This window comes from Notechis scutatus, chromosome Z (genome assembly GCF_049901735.1).
Source record: "Notechis scutatus isolate UNSWTSFEM ecotype Mainland chromosome Z, rNotScu1.2, whole genome shotgun sequence".
Classification (NCBI taxonomy): Eukaryota; Metazoa; Chordata; class Lepidosauria; order Squamata; family Elapidae; genus Notechis; species Notechis scutatus.
In genome coordinates this window covers 137,075,092-137,090,171 of record NC_142025.1, presented here as the reverse complement: position 1 = coordinate 137,090,171, position 15,080 = coordinate 137,075,092, and the positions used below count along the sequence as shown (strand labels likewise).

General features: G+C 41.5%; 1 protein-coding gene across 1 annotated transcript in view; it reads right to left on the bottom strand.

Annotated features, from left to right (window-relative positions):
* Positions 1-3,789: 3,789 nt before the first annotated feature.
* Positions 3,790-15,080, bottom strand: part of PTPRH (protein tyrosine phosphatase receptor type H) — a 37,295-nt gene continuing 26,004 nt past the window's right edge. The window contains exons 12-18 of the mRNA XM_026677392.2: positions 14,275-14,365; positions 12,295-12,371; positions 10,617-10,751; positions 9,777-9,899; positions 9,267-9,427; positions 8,503-8,638; positions 3,790-4,172 (exon numbers count right to left, since the gene is read on the bottom strand). Of these exons, the coding sequence (XP_026533177.2) occupies positions 4,035-4,172; positions 8,503-8,638; positions 9,267-9,427; positions 9,777-9,899; positions 10,617-10,751; positions 12,295-12,371; positions 14,275-14,365 (861 nt within the window). The 3' untranslated portion in view covers positions 3,790-4,034. The remainder of the gene's footprint in view (positions 4,173-8,502; positions 8,639-9,266; positions 9,428-9,776; positions 9,900-10,616; positions 10,752-12,294; positions 12,372-14,274; positions 14,366-15,080) is intronic.

Here is a 15,080-nt window from a genome sequence, read left to right as displayed (position 1 = left end):
GCACAATTCCTAGAACATATAGGATGGAATAGATTAGAGCAAGATTCAGATACTGATGTAATTATAGAACCCTACAAGAGGCAGAAAGAAAAGACTAGTTATAAGAAAAGTCCAATTAAAGAAGAAGTCCACGAAGAGCAAATAGAACCAGAACAAGAGGAAATAATTGATCAAGAAGAGATAGATAATCAAGAACAGGAAATAAAGGAAAGTCCACCTGTAAGTCCTGTAATACCTAGACGCACAACACGTGTAACCAGACCACCTGAAAGGTATCAGGCAAGTATAGTTTGCCAAGTAAATAAAGTTCCTACTAGTATAGATGAACTTAAGATGTATCCTGTAAAGGATCAGGAGAATTGGCAAAAGGCAATGGAAAAAGAGTTAAATTCATTAAAGGAAATGAAAGTATATGAAGATACCAAATTACCTCCAGGAGAAAAATCCACCCATTTGGGTGCAAATGGATATTCAAAGTAAAGACTGGAAATAATGGAACAGTTACTTATAAGGCTAGGTTAGTAGCTCAAGGATTTAATCAAAATGCATTTGATTATGATGAGGTATTTGCACCAAATTTAAAGGCTACAACTTTAAGAGCAGCTTTAGTGTGGCAGCTAAGAAGAATTATATCGTTAACCATTTAGACATAGAAACTGCCTATCTACATGCACCATTGCAGCATACAATATATTTGAAAAAACCAGTTGGTATAAATGATAATAAAGCAAATAGCAATGATTGTTGGAAACTCAAAAAGAGTCTATATGGATTGAAACAATCTGGCTATGAATGGAACCAATATATTGTGAAAGAATTAAACAATATAGGATTTAAATCTGGTTTAGCAGATCCATGTATGTTTAAAAGAGAAAATAATGGAACGGTGTCATTATTGTTATTATTTACAGATGATATTGCTTTGATTACTAATACCAATAATGAAGCTACTGAGATTATTTCATTATTAGCCAAAAAGATAAAATTAAAGCATTTAGGTGAAATTAAAAAGTATCTAGGATTGACAATTAACAAAACCAAAAATGGATTTAAAATATCTCAAGAAGATAAAATTTGCCAATTAATTAAATTGTATAAAATGGAACTTTGTAAGCCAGCAAAGACTCCAATGAGTCAGGAAGTTTGCCAAACTGATGCTCAAAGTCCCAAATTCAATAAGATCATCTATCAATCTTTGATTGGTAGCTTATCATATATAAGCAATTGGTCAAGGCCAGATATTGCTTATAGTGTTAATCAGCTAGCACGATTTAATAATGATCCACATCAATGTCATTGGCAAGCATTAAAGAGAATTTTAAGATATCTTAAAGGAACAATGCACCATGCATTGTATCTAGAGCCAAAAGGTGATTTGATTCTTAGTGCTTATGCAGATGCAAGTTTTGCAACTGACATAAACACTAGAAAATCAACATCTGGGATGGCTATATTATTTGGTAAGACACTAATAGGGTGGAGGTCAATCAGACAACAGCATATCAGCTTGTCCACGATGGAAGCAGAATTTTCATGTCTGTCATTACTATGCACTGACTTAATTCTGTACAAACAGTTATTATTAGACATGGGTATAACTGTTAAAGATTCCATTATTGTGTACGAGGACAACCAGGAAGCCATACAGTTAGCTACTAATATTGCTGTAAAGACTAGATCAAAGCATACTGATTTAAGATACTTAAATGTTAGAGAATCTGTGAAAATTGGTCTAATTAAACTTGAGTACTGCATGACGGAAGAAAACATTGCAGACCAGTTTACAAAAGCTCAAGGTGTAGTAAAATTTAAAGAGAGTTGTAACAATTATGATTTAAAGGTGTAAATGGTTATATTATTATTATATTATTATTATTACCCAAAAGGGGAGAATGTTAGCATTGTTTACCCTAACTGGTTTGGGTAAAAAATAATAAATAAGTTATCATGGTTTGTTGGTTAAAGTGTGTGTAACTTTAACTACAAGAATGTAATTAAGGGTGTGGTTGTAAAAGCACCATAAAAGAAGCAAGTCAATTGCAGCTCTCTTTCTCTCTGGCTTAATGATCCCTAATTACTGGATGGATTGATGACTGCGTTTTCCTTACTGGAACGGAGGAGAGAAAGGAGTGTTGATTTCTCAACGGAGAGAAGAGATAATACGGACTGATTTATTGTAAGTGAACTGACATTGGCTATTCAACACGGATTTTGCAAATTGAGTATCCCCGACTGGACTGACTGAAATGATACATGACTAATGGACCGTTTATTTTGACTATGCTATAATTCCTAATGGAATAAACTATATTTTTTGATAGCACAAGCGTATCTGTTTTTTTACTGCGTGTTAACTAAAATACAAACTTATCTCACACATTTACCTGTCTGCCTATCTGACTACACTACACATTCTGTTTAGTTTGTTTTCCTTAACACTTGTTGGGGAATTCAGGCTTAACAGGCCTCAGTAGCTTTCCTCCCCAAAAGAGCATCTTGGAGTTCACCCCACCAAACTGTGTTCAAGAATCCATCCACAATGTAGAGCCCCACCACTAGAATGAGTTTACTTGGAGCACATTCAGGAACCTGCAGCCAGGAAGGGTCCCAATTCAGCTTTGCTGAAGAAAGGTCTCCTTCCCCTCCCCCTTCCCCTCCTCCTCCTCTTCCTCCTCACTCTCTCTTTAGAGGAAGTGAACCCAACTTTTCCCAACAGGTTAAAAAAAAAAACATTTCAAGAGAGGAGAACCTGGGGAAACTTCTTGAGTATGTGTTGCTATAGTTCCTCAAGAGCACCTCTCACCCAGGGCTGCCACCCATTCTGTGAGTGCCACTTGTGAGCTGCATTCATATGTCTGTCCATATATACATATTGCATATTGCATTCATATATATGTATGCATTTATCTAGGTATATGTAGGTATGTACATGTATACACATACACGCATGCATTCAAATCTGCCTTTTATATTTGTCAAGAAGGTATCTAAAAGACAGGTTTGAATGCATATGTGTATGTTTCATAGGTACATATAACTATACGAATGCATGCATATATATGAATGCAATATGTATGTATGCAGATGCAACATGTAATATATTCACATACATATATACTGTATATATAGGAGGGAAGGAGAGAGAAAGGGAGATTATTATTTTGTGTGTTTGTGTGAGGAAGGAAGGAAGGAAGGAAGGAAGGAAGGAAGGAAGGAAGGAAGGAAGGAAGGAAGGAAGGAAGGAAGGAAGGAAGGAAAGCATCCATACACCCACACACCTGTATGTGTGGGTATAAGTGTATCCACACACAAGACACACACACACACACATATATGACACTTATGACAGCTCCATGGCAACATTATGGAGCTGACACTCAGGTTGCTAAGGCAACCAAATAATTCAGCCAGGCTGTGCTTTAGTCTTAATTTCTTATAGGGTTCAGCTTTCCACCCAGTATAATTGGATGAAAAACTCTGCTGTTTTGTCACAATTGCTACCCTCCCCGGTCCTCTCCTCCCAATTCCCAGTACAGTGGTGTGAGAAGAGAGGATGGCTGGGGGAGGTGGGGAGGTAAAGGAATAGACAAACTGTTGTGTACATCAAGAACTTGGGTTCATTGTCAACAGGAAAACATATTTATTTTGCGCAACCTGGTAAAGTCAGACACTCACACTTCAGTTTCTGTGATTTCAAAGGTTACTTAATGTGTCTGATTCAGTTTTGTATCGTGGCTTTGTCTGAGTCATCTTGTGTGCCAACAATTTTTTTCAAAGCGGGTCATGTTTACTTAATTAATCGACAAAACTATTACTTGAGACTAAAAGGGAGGCTCTGAATCACTGGGAATCTTCTTATTTCGATAGTTAATTATTTCAGAGAAAAAGACCACCTAGACAGACTGGAATGTTTGCTTTGGAAAATTTATTCCATTTAAAACATGGAACTTCAAATTTAGAGGGGAGGGATGCCTCAATTTTTTTTGGGGGAGTGTGGCAATTGTTTTGCAACCTATAGAAGGTAGCCAAGCCTCTCACATGCGGGAGACCTCATAGTCCTGCATAGCCAAGATGTTTTCATAGACAGCAGGATGCTCCAGGATCACCCTGTCGTTCTTTGGAGCAGACTGAATCCCATCCAGGAGACACTGGTGCAAGAAGGCATACTGATCCTGTAGAAAAGGAGACAGAAACAGGGGGGAGGATTTGACAGTTGAAATGGGCATGAACAATTGAGTTGAGTTGTCCCACATGAACATCAACAGTGAGCAGAGATGCTGGGCAATTTGTTGGGGGCGGGGGGGTGTGGGGAGATGATGCGGCTCTTTTTATTTTATTTATTTATTTATTAGATTTGTCAATCACTTACAAGATAATAGGTATAAGTATAAACATAGTTATGAATACATGAAATGGGTACATATAAGAAAAAAAAAAGAAACAATAGGTAAGGGACGGTAGGCACATTGGTGCGCTTATGCAGGCCCCCCCCTACAGACCTCTTAGGAAAGGGGTGAGGTCAATAGTAGACAGTCTAAGGTTAAAGTTTTTGGGGTTTGGGGAAGAAACTACAGAGTCGGGTAGAGTATTCCAGACATTGACCACTCTATTGCTGAAGTCGTATTTCCTGCAATCAAGTTTGGTGCAGTTAACCATGAGTTTGTATCTATTGTTTGCTCTAGTGTTGTTATGACTGAAGCCGAAGTATTCATTAACAGGTAGGACATTGCAATGTATGATTTTATATACTATACTTAGATCGGACCGAAGGCGGCGTAGTTCTAGGTTTTCTAGGTCTAGAATTTCAAGTCTGGTGGCATAAGGTATTCTGCAAAGAGTAGAGGAGTAGAAGGTATAAGGCATAAGGTATTCTGCAAAGAGTAGAGGAGTAGAAGAGTAGAGGAGCTCTTCTTGTGAAATATTTCTGGACTTTCTCAACTGTGTTAATATCAGATACATAATGTGGGTTCCAGACTGATGAGTTGTATTCAAGTATTGGCCTAGAAAATGTTTTGTATGCTCTAGTTAGTAGTGTGATATTACCAGAGAAAAAGCTGCACAGGATTAGGTTAACAACTCTTAATGCTTTTTTGGCTATGTAGTTACAGTGGGCTCTAGCACTTAGATCATTAGAGATGAATACTCCAAGGTCCTTGACAGAGTTTGGATCATCAACAAGGTCTTGACTATTCAGCTTGTATTTTATTTTCTGATTTTTTTTTGCCAATATGTAAGACAGAACATTTATTTGTTGAGATTTGAAGTTGCCATTTGTTTGACCATTCTGATATATAGTCGAGGTCTTTTTGAAGGGTAGCAAAATTATCTGTGGTGTTGAATAGCTTTACATCATCAGCGAAGATGATTATCTTTGTATAGCTATGCACTTGGCAAACTCAATTGGGAGTTGATTCAAATGTATCCCCTGTTTCTGCCAGAGCACAAACCCATCTGCCCAGGTTGGGGGAAAATGCCCAGCTGATTTCAAAAAGCGAAGCCAGATCAGATCTCGAAGGAGTAATTGGTCCTGGAAGATCACCAGAAAAATCCGTGGTTGTAGCTTAGTTTGAGAGGTCAAACCAAAAACTATTGGCAATGGGAAATTGACAGAGAATTTCAGGGCAGCAGGCTAGCCTTGGAGGGTTGAAAAATTAATACTGCAAGAAGACAATGGCAAGCTGTTTCCTTCGTGTAGCCAAGAAAACTAAATAGATGTATTGATGTAGTCAGCAGGAGTAGAGCTCAACTCCAAGGCAGCTTTATCTTGTCATAGTAAATCTAAGCACCGACTGAGTGGCTTGGCAGTTGAACAAAGCTAGTCTTAGTTAATATGTAGATAGAAAATGAACAGGAAGTTCTTGATGGAGATAAAAGCACCCATGGAAGAAGACAACAGCAGTCCCTTTGGCACTGTCCCAAAGGTGCTAGTTTTCCAAAAGGTAGCTGGATTTCCTTGTTTTTTTCCTTGAAAAACATTTCACTTCTCATCCAAGAAGCTTCCTCAGGTGGGGAATGGAAGGGTTTATATTTGGTGCAGTCATCTGGTCGTTAGCACTCTTGAAGGTCAATTATTAGCTCTCTGAGAATAGTTGAGGCCACTTGGGCATTTATCTGCGCCTCCAGGGTCACCTGAATCAGAGTGCAGATGGCTTCTTGGGATTGCTAAAAGGACTATGGTGGAGACAGGAGACAGGTGGGGTCATGTCCTTCACCCCCTGCTGAGGGACGGCTGTTCAATTTAACATAGATGGATTCTTTGACCCCTCTTTCGAATCAATGGTCTCTTTGTTCCTGTTGCTAACAAAACTAAATGGATGTATCCAGGACATCATTAGCAGTTGAGCTCCACCTGAAGGATCATCAGCCATTGGTATATTAGCTATATTAGTTTAGAGAGCACCTTAAAAGTAGGATGAATCAACTTAGCAGTCATGCTGAACTTTAGTTGTTTGGTTTTTGACTTGACGTATTATGTAAACTCAGCTACAGTTGCTTGTAAAGCAAGCTTTATGGATCCACGTAATATGAGAAATAGCTCATTCAACCAACGCGAGAGAAGAAAACCATAACTCATGAGTGGGCCTACACAAGTGTGTTTTGGGTGTAAAACTCTTAATCACTGCAATCTTGTTGTCTATAGCAAAGTTCCCCAATCTTTCAGACTGGTGGGGGGAGGGGGGAATACTTTCTTGCAAGCGATGGGTGGGTGCGCATGCACAGCTCCATTGCCGCAAGTGGCAGGCATGCATGGCCACCAGTCATGCGAATGGATCGCACACATGCTCGCCCACTGCTTGCACAAATGGGGAGGTGTGCATATGAACACTCACCCACCACTTTGGTAGCCTGGTTCCGAATAGCTCAAGGCCTGGGAATGGGCAGCTGCCCAAGGGTTGGGGACCCCTGATCTATAGAGAATGAGAGATCATGACTTTTAAGACAGATGTCTTGAGTTCGATGTTGTTTACATATGTAGACTACAGTAGTGTCACCTAAGGATGATGAAAATTGGAGTCAAACACATCTGTGGCCTAAACTTAGGGAAGGGTGCAATTCTAACAACAAGGAATATGTAAATTAGGTGCACATGTGTGCACATTCGCGTACTAAAAATATAGAAGTGACAAATAGTACAGCAAACCAACCCCAGGCAACATTGTTTGAAAGGAAGGAGAAAATAAAAACACCGTTATGTTGTTGAAATAACTGCAAAGTGCTAGTTGAGTCAGTCAATTAAGAGTATTCTTAACTCAACAATGGTACCCTCAGAACTGGATAGCCTCCAAAATGCAGGCACTTCAACTAAAAAAAACCACAATTCTTAGCACGCGCAATGCTGGCTAAAGGAATTTTGGGAGTCAGATTTTACATTAGGTCAGGGATGTCAAACTTGCATCATCACAGCGTCATCATGTGACGTATCATGACTTTTTCCCACTTTGGTAAACTGGGCGTGTCCAGCGTGTGATGGATCTGGCCCATGGGCCGCGAGTTTGACTGCATTAGGTTGTCCAGGTTGGAAGAGATCGCAGTGTCTTTTGTTTAGCTAGACAGGGCAACTTTCTTAAATCCTTCTTTTTGATCCCAGAAGTACAAGTAGTCCTCCACTTACAACAGTTCATTTAGTGACCATTTAAAGTTACAGTGGCCCTGGAAAAAGTGACTTATGACCATTTTTCACACTTACGGCTGTTGCAGCACCCCACTATGGTCACATGATCAAAATTCAGGTGCTTGGCAACTGACTCATATTTGCGATGCTTGCACTATCCTGGGGTCAGCATCCTTTTTACCAACCTACCGACAAACACCAAAAGCCAAACTCACTTAACGACTGTGTTGCTAACTGAGCAACTGCAGTGACTCACTTAACAATGGTGGCAAGAAAAGTCATAAAATGGGACAAAACTCACAACCATTGTCTTGCTTAGCAACAGAAATTTTGGGCTCAGTTGTCATCATAAGTTGAGGGCTACCTGCAGTCTGCCAACTGTACAACATGAGAAGGGGTATTGGTCAAATCCAGAGGAGTTCTCGAAATAGGTTCTGGAACACATATCCCCATGTAATCCCCCCTCACCTTGACAGATTTTCTAAAGCAGGCGTGTCAAATACAAGGTGCATGGGCCAGATCCAGCCCACGATATGGTCAGATCTGGCCTGAGGGGCCATCCTGGAAAATGTAAGCCCACGCAGCTTCAGCCCAGAGTACCCAATGTGAAGAGGAAACACCAGGTCAGAGTGGCTTCATCCTGGTCTACCCATTGTGAAGAAGAGGAAACATGCCAGCAGTTTGGGGAGTGGTGTCAAGCTGACCACGCCCACCCAGTTCACCACATCCACCCAGTCGGCCACACCCATCCCCCCCCCCGAGGTCAACCACAGCTCTAATGCAGCCCTCAGTGAAATTGAATTTGACCCCCCTGCTCTAAAGATTTCAGAGGAGATGTTTGCCAATATATCAGATCTGCTTCTACACATCGCTGTTTCCCATTCTCTCACCTCATTCTGGATCATGAGTGGACGGTTCCTTCTCAATTTCTCAACAAATGAAAAGACACCGATCTCTCCTTGGTCCTGGGCTTGGCACAGCAGTGAATCTAGAGAAATAAATGTGCCTGTCCGGCCCACCCCAGCACTGGAAAGGCGGAAAAATGGGGGAGGGGGAAGAGTCCATCAGGCATGGACAACATCAACTATGCTCTAGCTGTATGTAGAGACTAAAGGAGATGACTTTTGCAGACATATGCAAGAACATTACATAAGCAGAGTGGGCTAAAATAGTCCTGGGAAGCAAAATATTTGGAAATCACTCAGACTGGTTCGTTCCTGATTCATTGGAGCATAAGAATAAGGCAAAGCACAATCCAGCTTGCAAGATTCTGTTATTATAGCCCATCTCAATAAAATATAGCTCTAGTTTTTGGTGGAGTTGATTTTCCAGCCTGATCTAGCTAGCACATTGGACACCATGAGATATATTATACAGTGGATCAGCTTTATTTAACTCCAAGCCCCTCTAGATATCTTGAACTTCAACACCCATCATCTCCAGCCAGCATGACCTATGACTTCCTTGGTGCTTGGTTTATTGGAAGGTGAAGGGAGATGGAAGCCCAGTTGAGAAGTTCCTAATCAATATTGCCACTTGGCTTAGAAGGAAGAGTGACTCTGAGTAGACCCATTGGAGAAGATCTCAATAATGAGTGCCCCACCTCCCTTTGGTTCTTTCTTGCACCAGACCTTCCCACTCCCATTTGATGTACCTGCAGTGAACCAGAACTGGCCCATTATCCTTCATTTTGTCTAAGTCCTCCCTGACAAGATATCGGAAACGAAGAATGGTGTCTGTGGTTTGGGGGACTCCATGATCTGGCCATGATGTGTAGTGATAATGCCTAGCATGACGAACATCAGACATGGTCATCTGTTGAGAAACAAAACATTCAGATGTTCCATCACCAAGGCACAAATTTGGGTCTATCTATCTATCTATCTATCTATCTATCTATCTATCTATCTATCTATCTATCTATCTATCTATCTATCTATCTATCTATCTATCTATCTATTTCTGTACTTGGGAATTCTTGGTATTCACCCTTTCTTTTCTCTTATATGCCTTTTTGACTCCCATAGGTACCTGAACATGGAAAAGGAAGGGTGTGCTTTTCCTTGGGATGGCTGGGTGGAAGTCACTTCGAAAATCCACCTGGCACTTGCTATTGTATTTTAAGCTCAGAAGGAAAAAGCAGCCTCAAGTCTCAGTCACTCACCCGCTTGATACACAAGTCACGGATGGTCCAGTCAGGGAGGATGGTTTCTGTGATAACTGATACAGTAATATCACCATAGGTGCAGGGTGTATAATCCAAGGGCCAGTAATGTTCACATTTCACCTGGCCAGGAGAAAAAAAGTGGACACTTAATGAAATGTGGTAGCATTGGGGACAAGGGCTAAAATTATTAGATGCCTGTCAAATTTGGTATCAACCGTCCCATCTGTCACCTGGCCATTTCTTTTCCCAATACTATACTTTAAACGGTTACAGAAGTAGCTTAAGCTGAACCTGAGGAAAGGAAAGTTCCTCTCCGCCCCCAGCCCTCCCCTGGTTATCCGCAAATGTCCACTCTGGTGCTTGTATAGTGTTTAGGACAGCGGCCCCCAACCTTTTGGGCACCAGGGTCCAGTTCCACGGAGAGATGGTTTTCCATGGACTGGAAGAGGTGTGATTTCACCTGCTGCCCACATCCTGCAAATGAGGCTTGTTTGCGTGGCCCGGTTTCTGGCATGCTGCGGAGCAGTGCCGGTCCACGGATCGGGGATTGGGGAACTTCTGGTTTAGGAAACAGATCCTTGGTTCCCAGCTCTGCATACCGTGACTTAACCTTGCCTGCTATAGCTTCTCACACAGCTCAGCTGGACTTCCATTCCCACCTTCTTCCTTCCATTCCAATCTTTCTCCCCCTCATCTCTCAGTTCCCCTATGGCTGTCAGGTCATGAAACTTGGATGGGTGAGATGCAGCCACGACATTTGGACTCTGCCACAATTAAAACCCAGCCCTGCATTCCTCAAAGGGCATCTTTGGTGCTGAAACAAAGCTCCCTTCTCACCCGTCCGTTTTCAACGCAATTTGTCAGCATGACTATGTTTGCGATGCGATGCTCCCATATCATGCGCCAGAAGTCATGGAGTGTGGCAGGCAACGGACCCTGGGCTGCGATGAACTCCTTTTCCTTCTTGTAGCCCTTGGGTGGAGAGAGGTGTTATACTAATTTATACGTACATATACACAAAAACATTTGTTTAAAATCATTTTTTGCATTTCTAAAGGTGTTGCACATTATGCTCAAGGTTGCCTTGGTCAAAACAAAGCCCTGAGAATCGGGAGAAGTGAACAAAACAATTGTTTCAGAAAGCCAGGGCGAGGTCTCCTTATGGTCCTGCGCTTGGACTGAAATCGCATTACTTCCCATTAAGTCATTAGGAGTACATAGGCTTCCAGACTAATAGACCCCAAAGAGTAGAACTTAATTTAGAGATAACCTAAAAGCAACAACTTCAATACATGGTGCTCATTTATGACTACTACTCTGCAATATGATGGGCAAAGCCAAAGCAGACTGGCCTTTGTTAAGTGAAGATGAAAGGTTTGGAGTGGGGAAAAATAGAGCCCAAATTACATTAGACATCCAAGGCCAAACATATATTGCATCGAATGGAAATAATACGTCCAGTTAGCAGGATCAATGATGGAAGATGGTGACAGGAAACTATTTTTCAAGGTGAGGGTCATATTTAGCTTTTGGGCTGGAGAACCGAAATCCAGAAAATAGGTGGATGAAAAATAACTGGATCCAGGACACCTGCAGTTGAGTTGTTGTCATTAATGCTGTATGATCAAATGTAGTTGCCAAAAAAGCCAATGCAGTCCTAGGGATACAGAGGGATCACAGAGTCACAGAGGGATACAATCAAGATCATCTGAAGTGTTAGTACCACTTTATAAGGCCTTGGTAAGACCAAACTTGGAGTACTGCATCCATTTTTTGTCACCACGATGTAAAAAAGGTGTTGAGACTCTAGAAAGAGTGCAGAGAAGAGCAACAAAGATGATTAAGGGACTGGAGGCTAAAACATATGAAGAACGATGGCTGGAATTGGGTATGTCTAGTTTAGTGAAAAGAAGGACTAGGAGTGACAGGATGGCAGTGTTCCAATATCTCAGGGGTTGCCACAAAGAAGAGGGAGTCAAGCTACTCTCCAAAGCACCTGAAGGCAGGACAAGAAGCAATGGGAGGAAACTGATCAAGGAGAGAAGCAACCTAGAACGAAGGAGAAATTTTCTGACAGGGAGAACAATTAATCAATGGAGCGATTTGCCTCCAGAAGTTGTGGATGCTCCAATACTAGAGATTTTTAAGAAGAGATTGGATAACCATTTGTCTCAAATGGCATAGGGTTTCCTGCCTGAGAAGGGGGTTGGACTAGAAGACCCCCAAAGTCCCTTCCAAGTCTGTTATTCTATTCTGTTCTGAATATGGCTGTGGTCCATTATTCCATCATTTCTCCCTTCTGTCACGCTAAAAATGGCAATTTACTAGCAATTATAAAAGGTTCTGGATATAACATCCAATATCAGGGTTGTACGTTATTCATCTTGGCATTTAGGACTGATTTGGAGTGCTTTAAACATGTTCCAGAATGGGTTACTCATAAATTGGCTTCAATCTACTTCTTCTGCACTCTTAGCCAACATCACATCTCCAAAAGGCAATAGCGAAGACATACAGGCATGTAGCTGGCATTGATGTAGTCTGAATGGGGATCTTCTTGCTTGAGGGTGAGCTGGACTCGTGCATGGTCATCTGTGGAGAAAGAACCAAAAATGTCACTCAGAGAAGAGTGAAAGCAAAAGAATAGCACTGAAGATAAGAAACACCTAGGACCTCAGTCTTTCCAGTTGAACTCCAGCATTGTCTCCATTATATTACATTGGTTCAGAATTCTAGATAAGGATCAGTGATTCAGAAGCATTAATGTAGACCATTAAAGTCTCCTCTGTGGAATGGGGACTGTTGAGTTGCATCAATTGCATCAATTGCACAGTGGCAGATAGGAAAGCACTCCAGAGGGTTAATGTCATTGCCCAGAAGATCATTGGTTGCCCTCTCCCCTCTTTGGAAGAGCTTTATAGCTCCCGCTGCCTTAAGAAAGTTCAAAACATTCTCAAAGATCCATCTCATCCTGGGCACCCTTTTTTTGAACTATTACCATCTGGCAGACGGTACAGAATAATAAAAACAAGGACAAATAGGCTGAAAAACAGCTTCTATCCCAGGGCAGTAGCTCTTTGGAATTCTGCTGTATAGTGCAGTGTTGGTGCAATATCAGGGATTTTCAGTTCAATGTATAGAATGTGAAGGATGTGTGTTTGTGTTTATTTTGATAGTCATAATGTACATTGAAGATGGTATTTAATTTCATTGTACGAGGTGCAATGACAATAAAGTAAAGTAAACGAAACTAAATCTGAATCAGATTCCTGATGTTCAAAATTCAAGCAGGCTCTTTTATATTAAGTACGGTAGGGATGGAATGTAGAATGAAAACACAGGCAAAGCTTGCCAAACACAGCTTTTGGAATGCTCTTTAATTCCTTTATCAGTGGTGGCTATATAAGGGGCACCTGTATTTTCTTCTGGATACAACATGACTTCTATGTATGTATGTATGTATGTCAGATAGAGATGACTACAGGATGTCCAAAAATAACAGGAGGGTGGAAAGGGCTTTGATCACACAGTCATCAGTTTAACCATTTGACCCTTTTGCGGATGCCCCTGGAGTGTGACTCCCCCCTCGTGTATGTGTGTGTGTGTGTGTATGTGTGTTGTGGGATGTAGTCTGGAGTCCCAGGAGGAAAAGGCTGCATCCCAAAGGACAAAGAGTCAGTGGAGTTTGGAATGTCTAATAGGCAGGAAGTGAGCAAAGATGGAGCCTCCCTAGCAGTTCACAGAGTATATCTATAATTATGCAGATTGCAGTTTTAATCTGATAAGATTCTATCTGTAGGCTAACAACAATACATAGCAATAGCAATCGCACTTAGACTTATATACCACTTCACAGTGCTTTACAGCACTCTCCAAGTGGTTTACAATGTCCGCATATTGCCGCCAACAATCTTGGCTCTCATTTTGCCACCCTCAGAAGGATGGAAGGCCGAGTCAACCTTAAGCCCACCAGGATCAAACTCCAGACTGTGGGCAGAGTTAGCCTGCAATACTGCATTCTAACTATTGCACCACCAGGGTTTTGTATGCCACCAATATAAAGATACACCTCAAAAGCAACTCCGTGTGTCATCCTTTGTTTGTGGGGCCTGACATTGTGTTGGTATAGTAGAGCACAGGGAAGCCCAGAGCAGATTGCATGTACCATATTCTGGGTCTTCTAAACAGGCGGGAAGGGGGCTTAGAGTGGACCTATTCAGTCCTTTGATTTGATGCCATTGGGCAGCTCACAAGTCACAATTCAAGAGGCTGCTTGACTTCCCTAAAGATGCTTTCGGCAACCTTTGGTCTCCTCTAGTCCACTTTTAAACTCAGTCCTCCTTTTGCTGACTTCCTCCTCCACCACAGATTGGGTTTCATTCTGGTCATTTTCTTGCAGATGGACAGGGAGAGCCCCTTCCGATGGGTTCCCTCTGATGGATTGGAAAGAATAAACTAATAAAAAGGTTCGTGAGGTAAGGGGAATAGGACTTACATGGCAGAACGTTGCTATAGCGATTCTTAGCTTGATTTTCATGCTGCTGGGCTACACTCTGGAGCTGGTCTGTTCCTGTGTCCTGCAGTTGCTATTATGTAGGTAAGGAAAGAAGAAATATTGACTCAGTTAAGCAGAGCACAAGAGGCTCCCAAAATAAGGCAAAGCAAAACCAAGTAGGGAAAACACGCTGTCGGGCAAGAGTTACTATACTAGAAATTGTCTTCCTTTAACTAACAGAATAACAGAGTTGGAAGGGACCTTGGAGGTCTTCTAGTCCAACCCCCTTGCCCAGGCAGGAGATCCTATAACCATTTTCAACAAATGGTTGTCCAGTCCCTTCTTAAAAGGCTCCAGTCTCGGAGACCCACAACTTTTGAAGGCAAGTTGTTCACAGGTTGATTGTTCTTACTGTCAGGAAGTGTCTCCTTAGTTCTAGGTTGCTTCTTTCTTTATTCAGTTTCCATCCATAGCTTCTGGCCTTGCCTTCAGGTGCTTTTGGAAATAGGTTGACTCCCCTCTTCTTTATGGCAGCCCCTCAAATATTGGAACACTGCTATCATGTCACCCCTAATTCTTCTTTTCACTAGACTAGATATACCAAACTCCTGCAAACATTCTCCATATGTTTTAGCCTCCAGTCTTCTAACATCTTTGTCATTCTTTTCTGCACTCTGTCCAAGAGACTCAACATTTTTTTTTAATATTGTGCTAACCAAAACTGGATGCAGTATTCCAAGAGTGGCCTTACAAGGCATTATAAAGAGATATCTTGTGAACTTGATTCTTCTGATAATCTTGATTTT